This window comes from Maylandia zebra, linkage group LG14 (assembly GCF_041146795.1).
Source record: "Maylandia zebra isolate NMK-2024a linkage group LG14, Mzebra_GT3a, whole genome shotgun sequence".
NCBI lineage: Eukaryota > Metazoa > Chordata > Actinopteri > Cichliformes > Cichlidae > Maylandia > Maylandia zebra.
This window is the reverse complement of record NC_135180.1, coordinates 35,563,636-35,577,865: the sequence shown is the minus strand read 5'-3', so window position 1 is coordinate 35,577,865 and position 14,230 is coordinate 35,563,636. Positions and strand designations below refer to the sequence as shown.

Here is a 14,230-nt window from a genome sequence, read left to right as displayed (position 1 = left end):
TTTTTCTCGCTTCCTGCCTGATGGACTTCAGACTTTCTGCTCATATACGTCACCACTGATTCACTGATCCTTTCCACCGCGTGTCAATAAAACAGTTAATGCATATCTTCCTTGTGTGGACTTCCCCTTTAGTTGCAAGCTAAAGTCACTTGCAGGCACGTGCAGGGGGCTTTGGCACCAGCCCCTTTCCCTTTTTTACTTTGTTTTTTAAATTTGTGTGTGCATGTGGACTCCTGCCTGTGCCCTTCAACAATAACATTTAACTAGTAATCACATTTTTGCTAAATAAAAGGATCTGGCTTGCATCAGTCACATGATTACGATTAACCAATGCCCCAAATATCTCAAAATGCTGATTTTACAGCAGCAGAATTATTACATCTCTACAGTTTAAACATTTAATAAGCATTCTGCCTGCACAGAGTGGATAGTCAAACAAATCAACATCATAAATACATTATTTTGTCAATAAATACATTTTTATATTTATGATTTTATTTTATTTTTTAATTCTTATTACTTTATTATTATCGCACTATGAATAAATAATAAGGGAAGAATTCTGGATCACGGTTCCAAGCGCTGTCACCAATCTTTGCATTTCATTATTATCTCCTAACACCTGTTTAATCAGCTACCATCTCTCCTGTGGACTTTTTAATGTCTACATCATGTCTAGATCAACACAGGCCTGCCCTCCAGCACGATCAGCAGCAACATTGTACCCATCAGGTAAAACATAGGCTACGTTTGCTTTACATTGTCCCCCACCTGAAGACAGTGATGTAGTATGATGTGATTCTGGGTTGTTGTTCTTCAGCTTGGTTCTATGTGTCCCTGTAACTTCGAGCACCCGCCCCTTCAAACATCTCTGCACAGCCATGGCCACTTGTAACATATGTTTACAAACTATGAACCTATAATTAAGCCTGGAGTCTGAGAGTGAAGAGCTGCGTTAGGATAATGAGATCCTATCAGGCCTTTGAACTACTCCTCTTCGCATCTTAAACTCAAGTGGAGTGAAGGACGACTCAGGAACAGACGCGTACGTTTGTTATTGTTTAACTGCCACCACAGAGGTTAGGCACGAGAATGAGGAGCCAGCTTGACACACTAATTTAAATGTTTCAAATTCAGTTTTCAGGTAACATATGTTTAGAAATGAGAATGTAACAAAAACTTTTTTACTGTCATGTTTGCTTATTTAGGTCATCGAGACCTCAGACGTGGCCAGAAGAGCCGCAAGCTGCTGTCATAGAGGAAGGGTTAAGCTGCACTGAGCCACATACCAAAGCATGAAGACGCCATCTTTAAAATGAATTCTGGTCCGTGTCTCTGTAATAACCTCTGATCTGTAACTGGGCCAAGCTCTTTGAGTCGTGTTTGTTTTCCACCATGTAAACACATTTATGCACGACCAACATTTCAAACACACCAGGCACACGAAGAAAGGAAATAAGAAACACACAGACTCTGTGGATCTTTTACAAAAACTGTATTTGCAAAAAAGTAAAATTTGCAGAGTAAAATCTATGTTTTTACAACACCAGTGACATTTACAAAAACGGTGCAGGTAGTCGCTCGCATGTCTGACAAAACAACACATCAACAAAATCAGATATTCAACAAGTCAGTGGAAATCTGAACAGGCCGTTTGTTGTATTCCAGTCAGTTACTCGTTCGCTGTGGAAACCAGAGGAAGGTCCTGCAGGAGTTTTCCCAAGAAGCAGGAAAACTTTTAAAAACGATGCCTCAAAGAAAGGCACTGAACCCTGAACTCTGTTAACAAAATGATCCACAGGACGCCTCTGACAGATCTGTAGGAAAATTGAAAGTTAGCAGCCCTGCTTCCTGAAAAAAAATCCTTTTGGACCAGACCTCTTCCCTGGCCCCATCAATCAATCAGATGTCTGTGAGGAATGTCAGTGAGAGCTGTCATTTTAAGCATGTTTAAATGATGAAGACCCCTCAGATATGTGAGATGAGAAGAGGATAAAGCATCATGGAAGTGTCTTTCTCCCCCCATCACCAGAGGTCCAAGCGTCAGAGTCAGTTAGTTGTCTGTCAAGTAGTGGCTGTAAATGTTAAGGCATGAAATTGCGACGTGTCTGCACACACAGCAGTACAATCTGGTCCACGGACACGTAGTTACGGCTACTTAAGCAACATCTGGCACACCAGATGAACAAGATTCACATTGATAAAGGACAGCTGATCAAACGGGGGTGATACAAAAAACAGAGCGTCTTTACAACATGACAAAAAACTGTCACCAGACTAAAAGGGACTCGATCTGACCCGGGATCAGGGCCGCTGTTTGGGACAATTAAAAAAACAAAACAAAAACTCCACACACAACAGAAAGAAAAACTTAAAAACAGCTATGAACAGACTCCTGCGCACTAACATCCAAAAACATATTTAATTTACTTGCAATGTTTCATATTAGACCTTCATCGTGGACATGTTTCTGTTCGACTCACGAACCAGACGTTTCTACTGCAAGAAAAACACGTGAAACGTTTGCAGAACAAAGTTAAAAATTACGAGACTGAAGCCGTTGGTCTCGTGCGTGCCAGTTTCTCTGTGCATCGCAGTTTTGAGGGCAGTGAAGTGACCGATTAAACTGGAAAGCACGAACTAAAGCAAATCTAGGTTAAGGTGTCAGTGAGCCACAAAATTCAAACCTCTCACAGGTGACCTGAACACGTTCTGCTCCTGGCAGCGCTCCCCGACAGCTGCCGTCTCTCACAGCTGGACACAGACTTCTTGTTGAGCTGAAGAATTTCTTTTGGTTGTGTTAAACAAACACGTTTCTCAGTGTTGGGAGAATCTTGTTCTTGCATCAATTCATTTAATCAATATTTTTAAATTAATATTTACATTTAATCTTCTTCAATACAGTTTGATGCTGATGTCGCCTCCTGCACTCGCTGGAATGAGTGCACGTGTGGAGCAGCGACTCATCCATGAAACGAGAGCGATTCTGACTGCTGCTATTGTTTTTCAGTTTTTTATCATTGATGAAAGTGTGTGAAAGGCACGATGAAGCGTGGAGGACAGGCAGGTGAGACATTTTACACAGAAAAACAGACTGGAGGAGTTAAGGAGAAGGAGAAATGAGGGCAGAAGCTACGACCGTGTGCAGCTTTTGTGGTTCAGCGGATCCACGCTTGGTCATGGGTTTTGGCTGAACAGGTGAACGAGGCTCTCCTGCTGGGGAAGCCTCCTGGATGTCCTCCCCTGTCTCTATGTGGAAGATGATAGCCTACACTGTTCTTCCAGAGAAACCCTAGGAGGCATTGGAAGAGCAAGCAAACAGCCAGGGTTTAAACCCATGACCTTCTGATGTGTTAAAAGCTGAGCCGGCCCGGTGCCTGATCCACAGAGACCCCAAAGAACTGCTGCCAGACATGCAGTCCTACTCTAAATCGTATAAAAGGTTCTATTTCCACTGGCTATCTGAAAAAAAAGCCTCCTGCCCAGACAGACCAGAGCTGCCCAGGATGAGGGACGAGGTTTAAGTGGTTTTAATGTTGGGGCTGATGTGGCTTCAAAACAAACAATTAAGAGTTGGACTCTTATTCTGCTTTTCCAGTGCCCCCAGTATGATCCAGTCATTTTAACCAGCAACTTATAACAGATTAACAAAGTTCAGCAGGAAACACAGCCAATAAAAACCCAACAAGAATCAGCGGCATTAGCAGGAGGCCAGTCTTCGTGTTAATCAGTGTGAAAACGTGCAGTTTAAAGCTGAATTTAGAGGCTGATCTGGGATCGATACACAAAACAGAGAACAGCAAAGTTCAGAGTGTTTCAATCACTAAATAAAGATTGTCATCCAGTCCGGCATTTCATTCCTCTTTTGCGCTCGGTGACTCATTACCAGCCTGCTCCACTTTTCACCACAGAACATCCAGATGATAATTTACAGCCTGGGAAGCTGCCAAGAAGACAAAGTACAAAACGCCTGCGAGACGTTTCAACTGAGCGGATGCTTCTGAAGAGGAAGGAAAAAAAAAAAAAAAAAAAAAAAGAGCGGCAGGGACGAGGTTTACAATTAACCTACGTTCATCCTGTGGTGGCACAAAAACATGCAGATTGAAACCCGGGCATGGAAAATATCGTAACGCACGTTTTCATGGGGTGGAAATTATTCTTTTTCCGCCTCCACTTTTATGAAAAACTGCAGGAAGGCATGGGCACATCAGTGCTGAGCGCCTGAAGCTAAAAATTCAACACATTATTATATGATCAGAGGTTAAAGCGGCTGAAAGAAAGCTTTTCCCCGAGGTTAAGGTGCCGCCTAACGGAGTCTGCATCTTCAATGTAACCACAGAAGAAAAACCGTGAAACTGTGCGGGGTGATGCTGCTCTCACTGAGAAATCCTTCAGCCTGCATCATGAAAGCAGGGTCGGTTCTGCTTTCCTTATATACTACCACATCTGTGCTGTCAGGGCAGTGGATGTTAAACCTGCAGAAATTCCAGGTTTTAGCCTGTGCCAAAGAAAACCAGGGTATCATTAACACAGGCGTACGGTTTTTGTTTATGAAATGGTCTTAAGTAAGCTGAAATCACACATTTCTACCAGTGAAGGTAACGCAGACCCTGCTGACATGTTCTCACGTGCGTAAACGCTCGTTTTAAGACTGGAAAAATCCCAGAAAACAAGGCCAAAGTTTCAAATATCGAGCAGCTGCTTCCAAACACGTTTTGGCCTCCAACCAAAGGAAAATCACCAGGGTTGTATAAGCTGTTGTTTTTGTTTGTTTTTTTTAAAGCTGGGGTTTGTTAAAGATTAGAGGACCTCATTAAGGAGTTGGACACGTCAGCATCAGTGCGGAGGCTCTACTGGTCTGCCGCCTGGACACCAGGAGCAGGTTGTCTTCTTTTATTGTTGTTATTGGCAAACAGAATAAAGGCTCACTGATGTCACATCTGATAAAAACCACAGAAGCAATCCAGTGTCAAAAACAAAGCTTTACACCTGCGTTCTTCTAAATGTCCAAAAGGGGGCAGCTACTCTGTATAGAGGTCTTTTTTGTAAAGATTTCATTTTTAGAGTCAGATGCCGATTATCCAGTTTATGCACAGTCAGACATCTTTTATATACAGTCTATCGCTAAAAAAAAGGGAAGGCGTGAATAATTTAAAACTATTTTTTCACTGAGCAGTCAAATAGTCATCCAAACTGTCACATCTGTTCCCCGTTTCTCACCCTATTAAAGTGGGACAGCCTCGAACACTGAGCTGGATAGTGAATAAAATGATTGGTTAAAAAATTATTCTTAATCAGAAGTTAGTTGGGTTACAGGGGGTGGAGCTAAAACAGCTCTTCTCAGATGGAGGATGAACTGCACCCTGTGTTATTTTGGACTTGCAAAATACTCCAGCAGTCCTGCGCAGCTGGAAAAGAGGGTGTCATTTTAACCATCTTCAAACCGCAGCTAGCTGTGCTTTGCAGAAATGATAAACAATGTTAGGAAACAATGAGCTTGAACTAAAACCTACTTCCTGCTTCGACGTGCTTCTACTCTGTGCTGCTGCTCTTTGTACAAAGCTTCAAATATGTCAGTTAGACAGCTGCTGCGTCAGCATGGTTAACAATACATTTATGTCAAGTACAGTAAATGTGCTAAAGGCCACCCAATCATACACCTCCAGGAGTGTTTCCAAAAAGCAGAAGGCACCTGTAAGTGTGCTACATGTTTCCCTGTGTCCATCGATTGGAAGTATTCTGGGTTGGCAGTTTATAAAAAGCCACCTGACCGAGTTCTGGTCGGATGTGGAGGCTGAACTGGAAGACAAAGAAGGAATGGAAACAGGCTGAGATAGGAATGCGTCTGCAGGTTGTTTATCTCCGTCTCCCTGCAGGGCGCTGGAACACAGCAGAAGCAGCTTTCCTTCCATCGTTCTAAGAACGACTGCTCACAGTCACACACTGCACAGATCTCAGATGGGTAGTTAAGTCTGAAAATGTCAGCCTGACCCCCTCAGAATCAGCTGACTGCTTTTTTTTTTTACACCAACTTCAGTTTATGGAATGAAGCTGTGCAACATTTTACCTTCATACTTTCAGAGTTACAGCCCCTAACAGAGGCTTGCTCTTCATTAAAAGTGCAAAGTTTTGTACTCTTGATGGTCTGCGACGAAAAAGCTTTCACAGCATGAAGGCAAAATTATGCACGGCTTCATGAAATATACTAAAGTTATTGTACATGAAGAAAAATCAGCTGATTCTGAGCAGGTCAGGCGGGAAGAATGGAAGTTTTCATGGAATGACTTCTGTTTACTGATCTTAGGATTGCCAGGGCAGAAGCATACCCCCCCCCCCCAAAAATAAATCAAACTGAACTATTATAAGTAGTTTTCATTTATTAGTTTATATCTTTATTTATTTAAAAATTCTTCATTTAAAATCAGTTTCCTGAGTGGTCTTCCTGTTTCAGTTTGCTGTAATGTGGTTGTGTAGACAGCCCAATCCTCGGGTTACTTTGATATTTCACTGAAACTAAAGAGATCTCGATTTTTTTTTCATATTTAGGTTTTAGTTTATTTTTACCAAACTGTGATACTGTCAGTCGATTTCAGCCGCCTAAGGAGGAATTTGGGACTTGAGTCGTCATCATTTGGTAACGGTTATGATTTCTATGAGCTGCAAGAAAATTAAAAGAGGAAGGGCAGGCCGAAAAAAAAAAAAAAAAATCACATTTCCATATTCTTCTTCTACCCATCAGAGCTCTTTACCCATTTAGATTGTTTTGGTGCGAGTTGTGCAGGTTTGGAGAACATGGATTTAGAAAATTGTGGAACTAAATAGTCCTGAAAGCACGATAAGCTCAACAAAAGTGCCCTTATACAAAAACCAAGAATTTTCATGCAGGAACTATTTTCTCTCAACCAAACCACATCTGAAAGCGTATCATTCTCCAGGAGGAAGCGTAAGCGGCCCGTGTCGAGAGGCTAATGGTCGTGCACCAGCAGAGCTTGCAGGTCCACATTTACATATTGAAACTTGTACTGTTACCAGGGAGTGGTGCCAAAAAATATGGTAAACTCTGTGCTGTTGTTGCTCCAGCAGCTGACTGTTTTTAGGTGACAGAAGTCAAAATACACACCCTCTCTCTTTCTTCTCTGTCGCTAAACCGAGTGTTAAAAAGAATGAAAACTTTCCACTTTCGTCAGTTTCTTTTGGTTGCATTTCTTCCTCTTTGCGAGGAACTTTATTGCTGTTCTCTTCTCTTGCTGTGTCAGATTATCAACCAATCAGCATCTGACCCAACCCCGTTGGCTTTTTAGAGGGCCGCAAACACTCCAAAGCATGTGTGCTGGTTGAATTTGCACAGTTCCTCTCTCTGTGCAGCCAAAGAGCTGAATAAACAGACGCTGCACCACAACATTGTCCTCCCTCTCGGCTGAGCTGTAACGATAGCAGGCCACATGCTTCTATTCACTGGAAAAAAAACAGTTCCCCCATGAAACAAACTGTTCGTTTGAGTAACCGGGTAAAATGATGGCAAGCTCTGCAGCACTTTAATAACCATTTAGTTGAATTATATTAAAGCAAAGGCTGATATCTCCAAAACAGCACAACTCGCACCAAAATGATCCAGATGCATAAGTAGCAAAACAGTCCAGAGGAAAAATGAACAAGCCTGATTTTGGTAACCTGTCCCTTAAAGGGTAGATCTGTGCCTCAGGTCTCATGCTTCCTTTAGTTTTTAAACATCTCTACATTATTAGCAGCTGGAAGCAGATTTTCACACGAGTGTTACATCTCCAACAGACACACTCTCCGCTGGAGCGTGAGCAGCACAGCTCATCGACAACGAAGCTGCTTTTCTTAATCATGGCTGACACTTCTGTTTGTGAGGTGGAGTAGTGTTAACATCGTCCTATAAATAAAAGCCTCTGCGTGACAGAGACCTGGTATTATCTTATTTCAGAGTGGACTCAAAGTGGCAATCAAACACGAAACGAGCAGAGGAACAATGTCAGCAGCTGGAAACTTTGGACAAAGACATGAAAGGACCACAGAATAAAAACAGCTCAGTGACGGGCCAACGAGCAGCAAGTCAGGCTCGTTTTCTAGTTTGTCGAGTGAGCGTTGAGTGTTTAAACCCTACTGTTCTAAAAACACGAGTGAAAATCAACCAAACCCAGGGGGTGACTCAGACACTCAGACCCAGGTTTAAGGGGCTGTGTGTGCTGTATGTGGTCTTTCTCTACAAAACAAAATCAAACTGGGAGTGCAGCTTCTATCTCTCATCAACAGTGCTTAAGAAAAAAAATCACCACATCTCACTCTAAAATAAACCAGGAAACACTTTACAACAACAATAAAACAATCACAAAACAGATAGTATAACATCACAAGTGATATAGCTCTCTATGTTCATTGTACTTCAGGAGAAAAAGAAGAAGAAAATTCATCTGAAACCACGACTCCAGTGTTTACTTTTTCACTTAGTGTACGTTTGCTTGTTTATGACAGGAAATTAGTGTTTTTAAGGCTACAGAATAAAGTCGGAGCCACAAGATTTCCTCTCTCAGTAGTAAGTTCTGGCTGTAATGAGGACAGTCTCCGAATGCAGGAAAAAAAAAAACGAAAGAAAGAAAATCGGCTTACAGATTGTCCAATAGTGATGTTAAAAATCAGCCAATGGGCTCTCGGCTCCTTCAAAGCATCAGACTGGTGTGCAAAACCTCACCTTCACACCTCGAATCCAGGTAAGGGCCACAGATAGGAGGAAAAAAAGATCCACAGTTCTTAATCTTTCCAATTGAGGCTCTTCAGGTAAAAGTGTTTACAGGAGGCTCCTCTGCTGCTCACACACACATGTATGAAACACACAAACACACACACTCCACCTTATTGCCTCTGTTTGTTTTATGGAATTCACTCTCGCAGTTCAGTGACTCACAGAGGATACTCCTGCACACCCTGTTTTCACGTCTCCTGTCTGTGACCTCTGAGGGTCACTCCTGTGTGTGCAGGAGTATCCTGTAACACCATCTCCAGAGTCCAGGCGTCTTAGTGGCGCGTATTATCTCACTTCATCCTGTTCTGCCGCATCAAAGGCACGATGCAGGACGGCGGCCCCCCCTTCGACAGGAACGGGTGCTTGAGAAGCTCGCTGGCGGTGGCCCTCTGAGCCGGGTCTCGCACTAACATCCGGTCCAGGAAGCTTTTGAGCAGAGGGGAGACCTGGGAGAAAAGAGACATCCAGGTGTTACTGATGCTAGAGTTAAGATTTTAATTGCTTGATGCCAAAACATCCAGCTGTTAATCTAACAACCAATCAGATGCTTCATTTAACCACATTGGTTAGTTACTCACAGTTTACTTGTTTTGTTAAAACATGAATAAAAGTTGAAGCTTGTACTTTAATGTTTACCGATTGTGTTTAGATGCTGATGAAGTTACAAGGCCCAAAGGCAGGAAAAACACTGTTACAAGCCAAAGACTCAAATATTTTAGTTCAAAAACAGTCTCAAACTGTTTTTATGTCCCTGAGAGCAGACATGCCTGATACGGTCATCTCAGGCACATGGAAGCTGCACAGAAGCAGCTTTTTTCAGACCGTGTGCACCGAGGGATCCAGAATAAATAAAAGTAGTATTATTTTGAATTGTGAATCATGTAGAGTTACTCTGGGAGTGCCCAGAATTAAAAATATCGAGAAGGAAATGAGAGTCTTAGCTCCCTTTGAACACTGCTTTTAATCTGAAAGCGTACTGCCCTGATGGATGTGATACTCTTTAGCTCGTTTTGATGCATTCTCAATCATCCAGGTAGGTAAATCTCCAGAAGTTGCTTCTGTTCATCTGGTGAGTCGTGTTTTCAGTGGGAGAAACGTTTCATCACTCATCCAAGTAACTTGGACTGACTGAAGAAGTCACTTGGATGAGTGATGAAACGTTTCTCCCACTGAAAACGCTACATCCAGACGAACAGAAGCAACTTTTGGGGACTCTTTAGTTCAGGTGGCATCAGCACCAGGACCTGAGCCAGGCCACAGATAACTTCTGTCATTGTTGCTTGATGACACAAAGTAGAAATCAAAGTTGCAGATTACTGAACACTCCTTTCACCTTGCATGTCATTTCGCTCATGCAACATTAAAATAAGGACAAATTATAATCACACCTGTGTTAGCAGTGGCCATAAACACCACCACTCCATTCTTCCTCTTGTGGAAGCAGAAGTTCTGCTTTCATATAAAACTAAAATTTCTGTGCTTTTGATTGTGTTTCTGTCACTAAGGTGAAACTGCAACACTAAATTCTGCCAACTCAACTGTGTTTCATACAAAGGCTGGTTTTATTAAAAGCTGATCTGTCTGGTTTATTTCTGGTGTTTTCAGCTTATTGCCCTTTCTTCTGTTGCTCTACCTTGTGCAGATTCTTCAGTTTGGGTGGCAGGTTGTCTCGAATCATTTTCATGGCTTTGAGTGGCGGCTCATTGAAGTACGGTGGCTCCCCATCCACCATCTCTATGACCATGATACCCAGAGACCAGATATCCACCTGGACACAGAGAGGAGAGACCACCAGTGAGGGGTGGAGACAAAAATACAGGTTTATCCTGACAGACAACACAGCCAGAGTGTTACCTCTGGTCCGTAAGGTAATCTGGATATGAGCTCTGGTGCCATCCAGTATGGAGTTCCAACCAGAGACTTCCTTCTCTGAACTTCCTTAGACACCTGTGCACAGAAACCAAAGTCGGACAGCTTCACCTGCAGATGGAGAGGAAGGAGGAGAAGAAGACAAGAAGAAACAGGAACATTATTGTTAACATCAAACAGCTTTTCTCAAACAGACTTTACTTGAGCGAGCAGCTCGTGCTCATTTTGAGTCTCATTTGTGGGCAGTCCCCATAGCTCTTATCTTGAACGCTCTGTTGTTGCTAAACAGCTGGTTCCAGCACTTCCTGTGTCATGTTTCCCCACCTAGTGACTTGATATCATTCACTCACCCTACAGTCAGAGTGTAAGCTGTATATAAAAGATGAATGAAGTCTGATGTTCTCCACACAATCTGACCAAAGAAGGGATGATACTGAGCCAATGATGATGCCCTGGTTCATCCCTCATGTTCACTCAGTTCAATAAAAACTAACAAATAAGAGTTTACAGAGACAGAGAGCTGAGGCATGTTTTCCCCAAAACCTCTATAGAGTCAAGGTGATCCCAGCTGGGCACCTTTCATACCTGGAAGTTACAAACATCTTTTACGGTTCAGTTATGGGTCAGATAGACGCCAAAGGCTAAGACTGCAGCTACCTTCAGATTAAGATGGTGGAGTTAGTGGACTGAATTTGAAAGTGACTTTAAGCTCAGCTGATCTGAAGTTCCCCAAGTGTGTGTGTGCAATTATTCATTCATTTGTTTAGATAAGTGTGGGTGTACTTTCCTGCCTGCATGATGCACACATATACAATCTGATTCTGTGTAAAACACCACTTGGATACTAGATAATAGACTCCTGGTAACAGAGCCAGAATGGTTATCGGTTTACTGTTTCAGCCGCATAAAAATAAATATTCACACAGTTTATCTGATGAACCACACATGACCTCATGTCAGTCAGGCATCGCTGCCATCCACACCTCTTTCTGAGAACGTTTTTGCATGGCTGCACACTCAGACACTGAGCCTTGTGCTGAGTGTCTGCCACAGTGCTGGCTGCTGGGTTCAGATTACTCACAAAGAGAAATGAAACGGCCTGTTAGGAGAAGTGGTTCACACTGCACATGTGTGAACACCACCATACACAAACATGAACACGATGGTCACTGAGCTCCAGCAGACGATACAGCACAACCCAGAACAAAAACCCACTGCCTGACCTTACCGTAGGAGGATGAAACCATCACACAAATGCAGCGCTCAGCACGCAGGTGCATTCAGACGCAACGAACACTCTCGCCCCTCTGCCGAGAAACGCTTCTTGCTTGGCTGATTCTGCTTCCCCTGCCAGGCCAAACCACAAGCAGCAAGTAAAACCCAGCCCAGCACCAAAACACCACAGCTGCCAACAGGAAGCGCTCCGTGAGAGAACGAGACCACCCAGAGAACTTCAAACTACGGTTTTCAAATAAGCAGACCGCTACTTCCCCCAGAGCCTGCATGCACGTCAGTGCTTCATGTTTTATTGTAACCCATTTAGGTTCATTCAGGGTGCTAACAGATGACACTCTGACTTGATTTTTTTAATTTACTGAAACTTTAACTACTAATACAGATACTGGAAATAAAATGACTGCATAGCTAATCGCTAGGATGGAGCAAGACATCCTCTGCTTACAACGGGGAAACAATTTATTCTGGGAAGTGTACTCCTTAGACATGCCACTTTAGACTCATGTTAACCTGAGCCATGTTTTTAACTATGAGGCTGGTTTACAGGCAATAAAACGGTGAGAATTTATTTATTTTTGGTTATACGCTTAAACTTGTTTCTTCTAAGAAGGTTGTGGGGGGTTTATACTGTTTATTATTACACTGGTAAAGAAAAATATTCGTAGAAAATCATTTAGAGGACCTGCCACCCTTCATACATTTGCAGTCTTTAGACATGTACGGAAGTTGTGCTTTCAGTTTTAGTGCTGTATGGGTGAGTATTTTATATAGTTGAGTTTCAACAGCATTCCGTATTTAGACTAATAAGATTTGTCAGATGGTGATGATGATTTGTGTGGGTGTTAAAAGTTTTGCATTCAAGTGATGTAAATTTCCTCATCAGACATTGAGCACAAGGCTGCAAGCAAACATCTGCGTGCCCACCAGTATTTTGGGACCATGAGGACTTCTCCAACAGAACTACAGCGAACCAACACAAACCCTACAGATGGACTCCAAGTCTACTTGGAAAAAAGGAGAACAGGAATGACTCATCTGTGGTGTCCATCTGTGTCAGTAAGCAAATATAATCCCTCCCTTAGAGCCCTTTTCCCTCCAAAGATGAAATTTAAATAATAATAATAATAATAATAATAATAAGCTAACACTTTGTGTTTGTAGAATCTGCAGTGTTTGAAAAAGTAGCCAACACAACATACAATAAATAAATGAAACAATCTGAAGGTCATTAGAGCTACCAAAACACTACTGGAGACATTACAATAGAAACATTTCTGCCATGTTAACGCTCGTTTACTCATTATATTCTACTGCAGCAAACTGTGGACACAGAGTCTCACAGGAAGATTAAACAGAGCTGGCAGGTGCTTTATCTGTCTCACGACAGAGTAGACAAAGCGCTTTGGTGTCACTGCAGACAAACACTTGGTCATGCATAGATCTGGAGGCCGAGGGGATGGCGAAACCACAGCTCATAAAGACATCAACCCACAAGCATTCATCAGATGTGATCAAGCGCAAAGTGGTTTATGCAGAAGCATCAAATGTGTGACTTGCACAGCAAGTGCGCTCTCAGAAGAGGCTCAGCAAAGACCTCCGTCTGTGTATAATGTATACGCACTACACTGTATAAGCAGGCTTCCTCTCATTGGAATTTATTCTAATTATTAAACGTGAATTAAGAAGTGGTGGGCCAACTCGGCCCTGCAGGGCTGAAGAGTTACAGTGAAACGTGTGGTCTTGATTGCAGCTTTAACAGCTGTTACAGACAGCCTAGCATCCGTGATCTGAATCTGCACTTTCTGACTAAAGGGGTGTGAATCCAGATCAAAGATGATTATGAGGTTATGAAAAAAAGGAAAGGTGGCAAACTGCTGAGCTCCAGTTTAATAATTTACTGTATAATAAGGCAAATGGTTGTTCTGTGCTGATGAGCTATTAACTGAGATGTGAACAGAATTACAAACAAAACCACCAAACGACGATGATCACAATGCCAGGAGAAACTGCAGGTGTAACGACGCCAGAAATACACGGCAGCCGCTTCTCTACAGGAACAGCACAAAACTTTTCTAATGAGGAACTGATTTTTGGGCATTTCATCGTACACAATATAGAGCCTCGTCTTCTATGAAGAAATGTGTGTGGATTTCTGCAGAATTTTGATTTCATGATGTGATGAGAGAGCTACAACACACACAGTGAGAACGCATTCAGCGTCACGGTTACATCAACTTATCCTATGTGAGAAAATTCTGGCAGCAGTGATATTAAAACATTAAGTCAGCAAGACCTGCAGAGTTCTTCAGTTTTAGAGGCACAGTTCGTTTGTTTGTGTGTGTGTGTGTGTGTGTGTGTGTG

At 42.5% G+C, this 14,230-nt stretch overlaps 1 protein-coding gene across 5 annotated transcripts in view; it reads right to left on the bottom strand.

Annotated features, from left to right (window-relative positions):
- Positions 1–1,480: 1,480 nt before the first annotated feature.
- The window catches only part of pak4 (p21 protein (Cdc42/Rac)-activated kinase 4), a 46,839-nt gene continuing 34,089 nt past the window's right edge, over positions 1,481–14,230 (bottom strand). For all 5 annotated transcript variants that reach the window (XM_004569633.6, XM_004569634.6, XM_076873440.1 and 2 more), the window contains 3 exons: positions 10,619–10,744; positions 10,398–10,532; positions 1,481–9,210 (listed from right to left, as the gene is read on the bottom strand). In XM_004569633.6, coding sequence (XP_004569690.1) covers positions 9,055–9,210; positions 10,398–10,532; positions 10,619–10,744 — 417 coding nt within the window. In that variant the 3' untranslated portion in view covers positions 1,481–9,054. The remainder of the gene's footprint in view (positions 9,211–10,397; positions 10,533–10,618; positions 10,745–14,230) is intronic.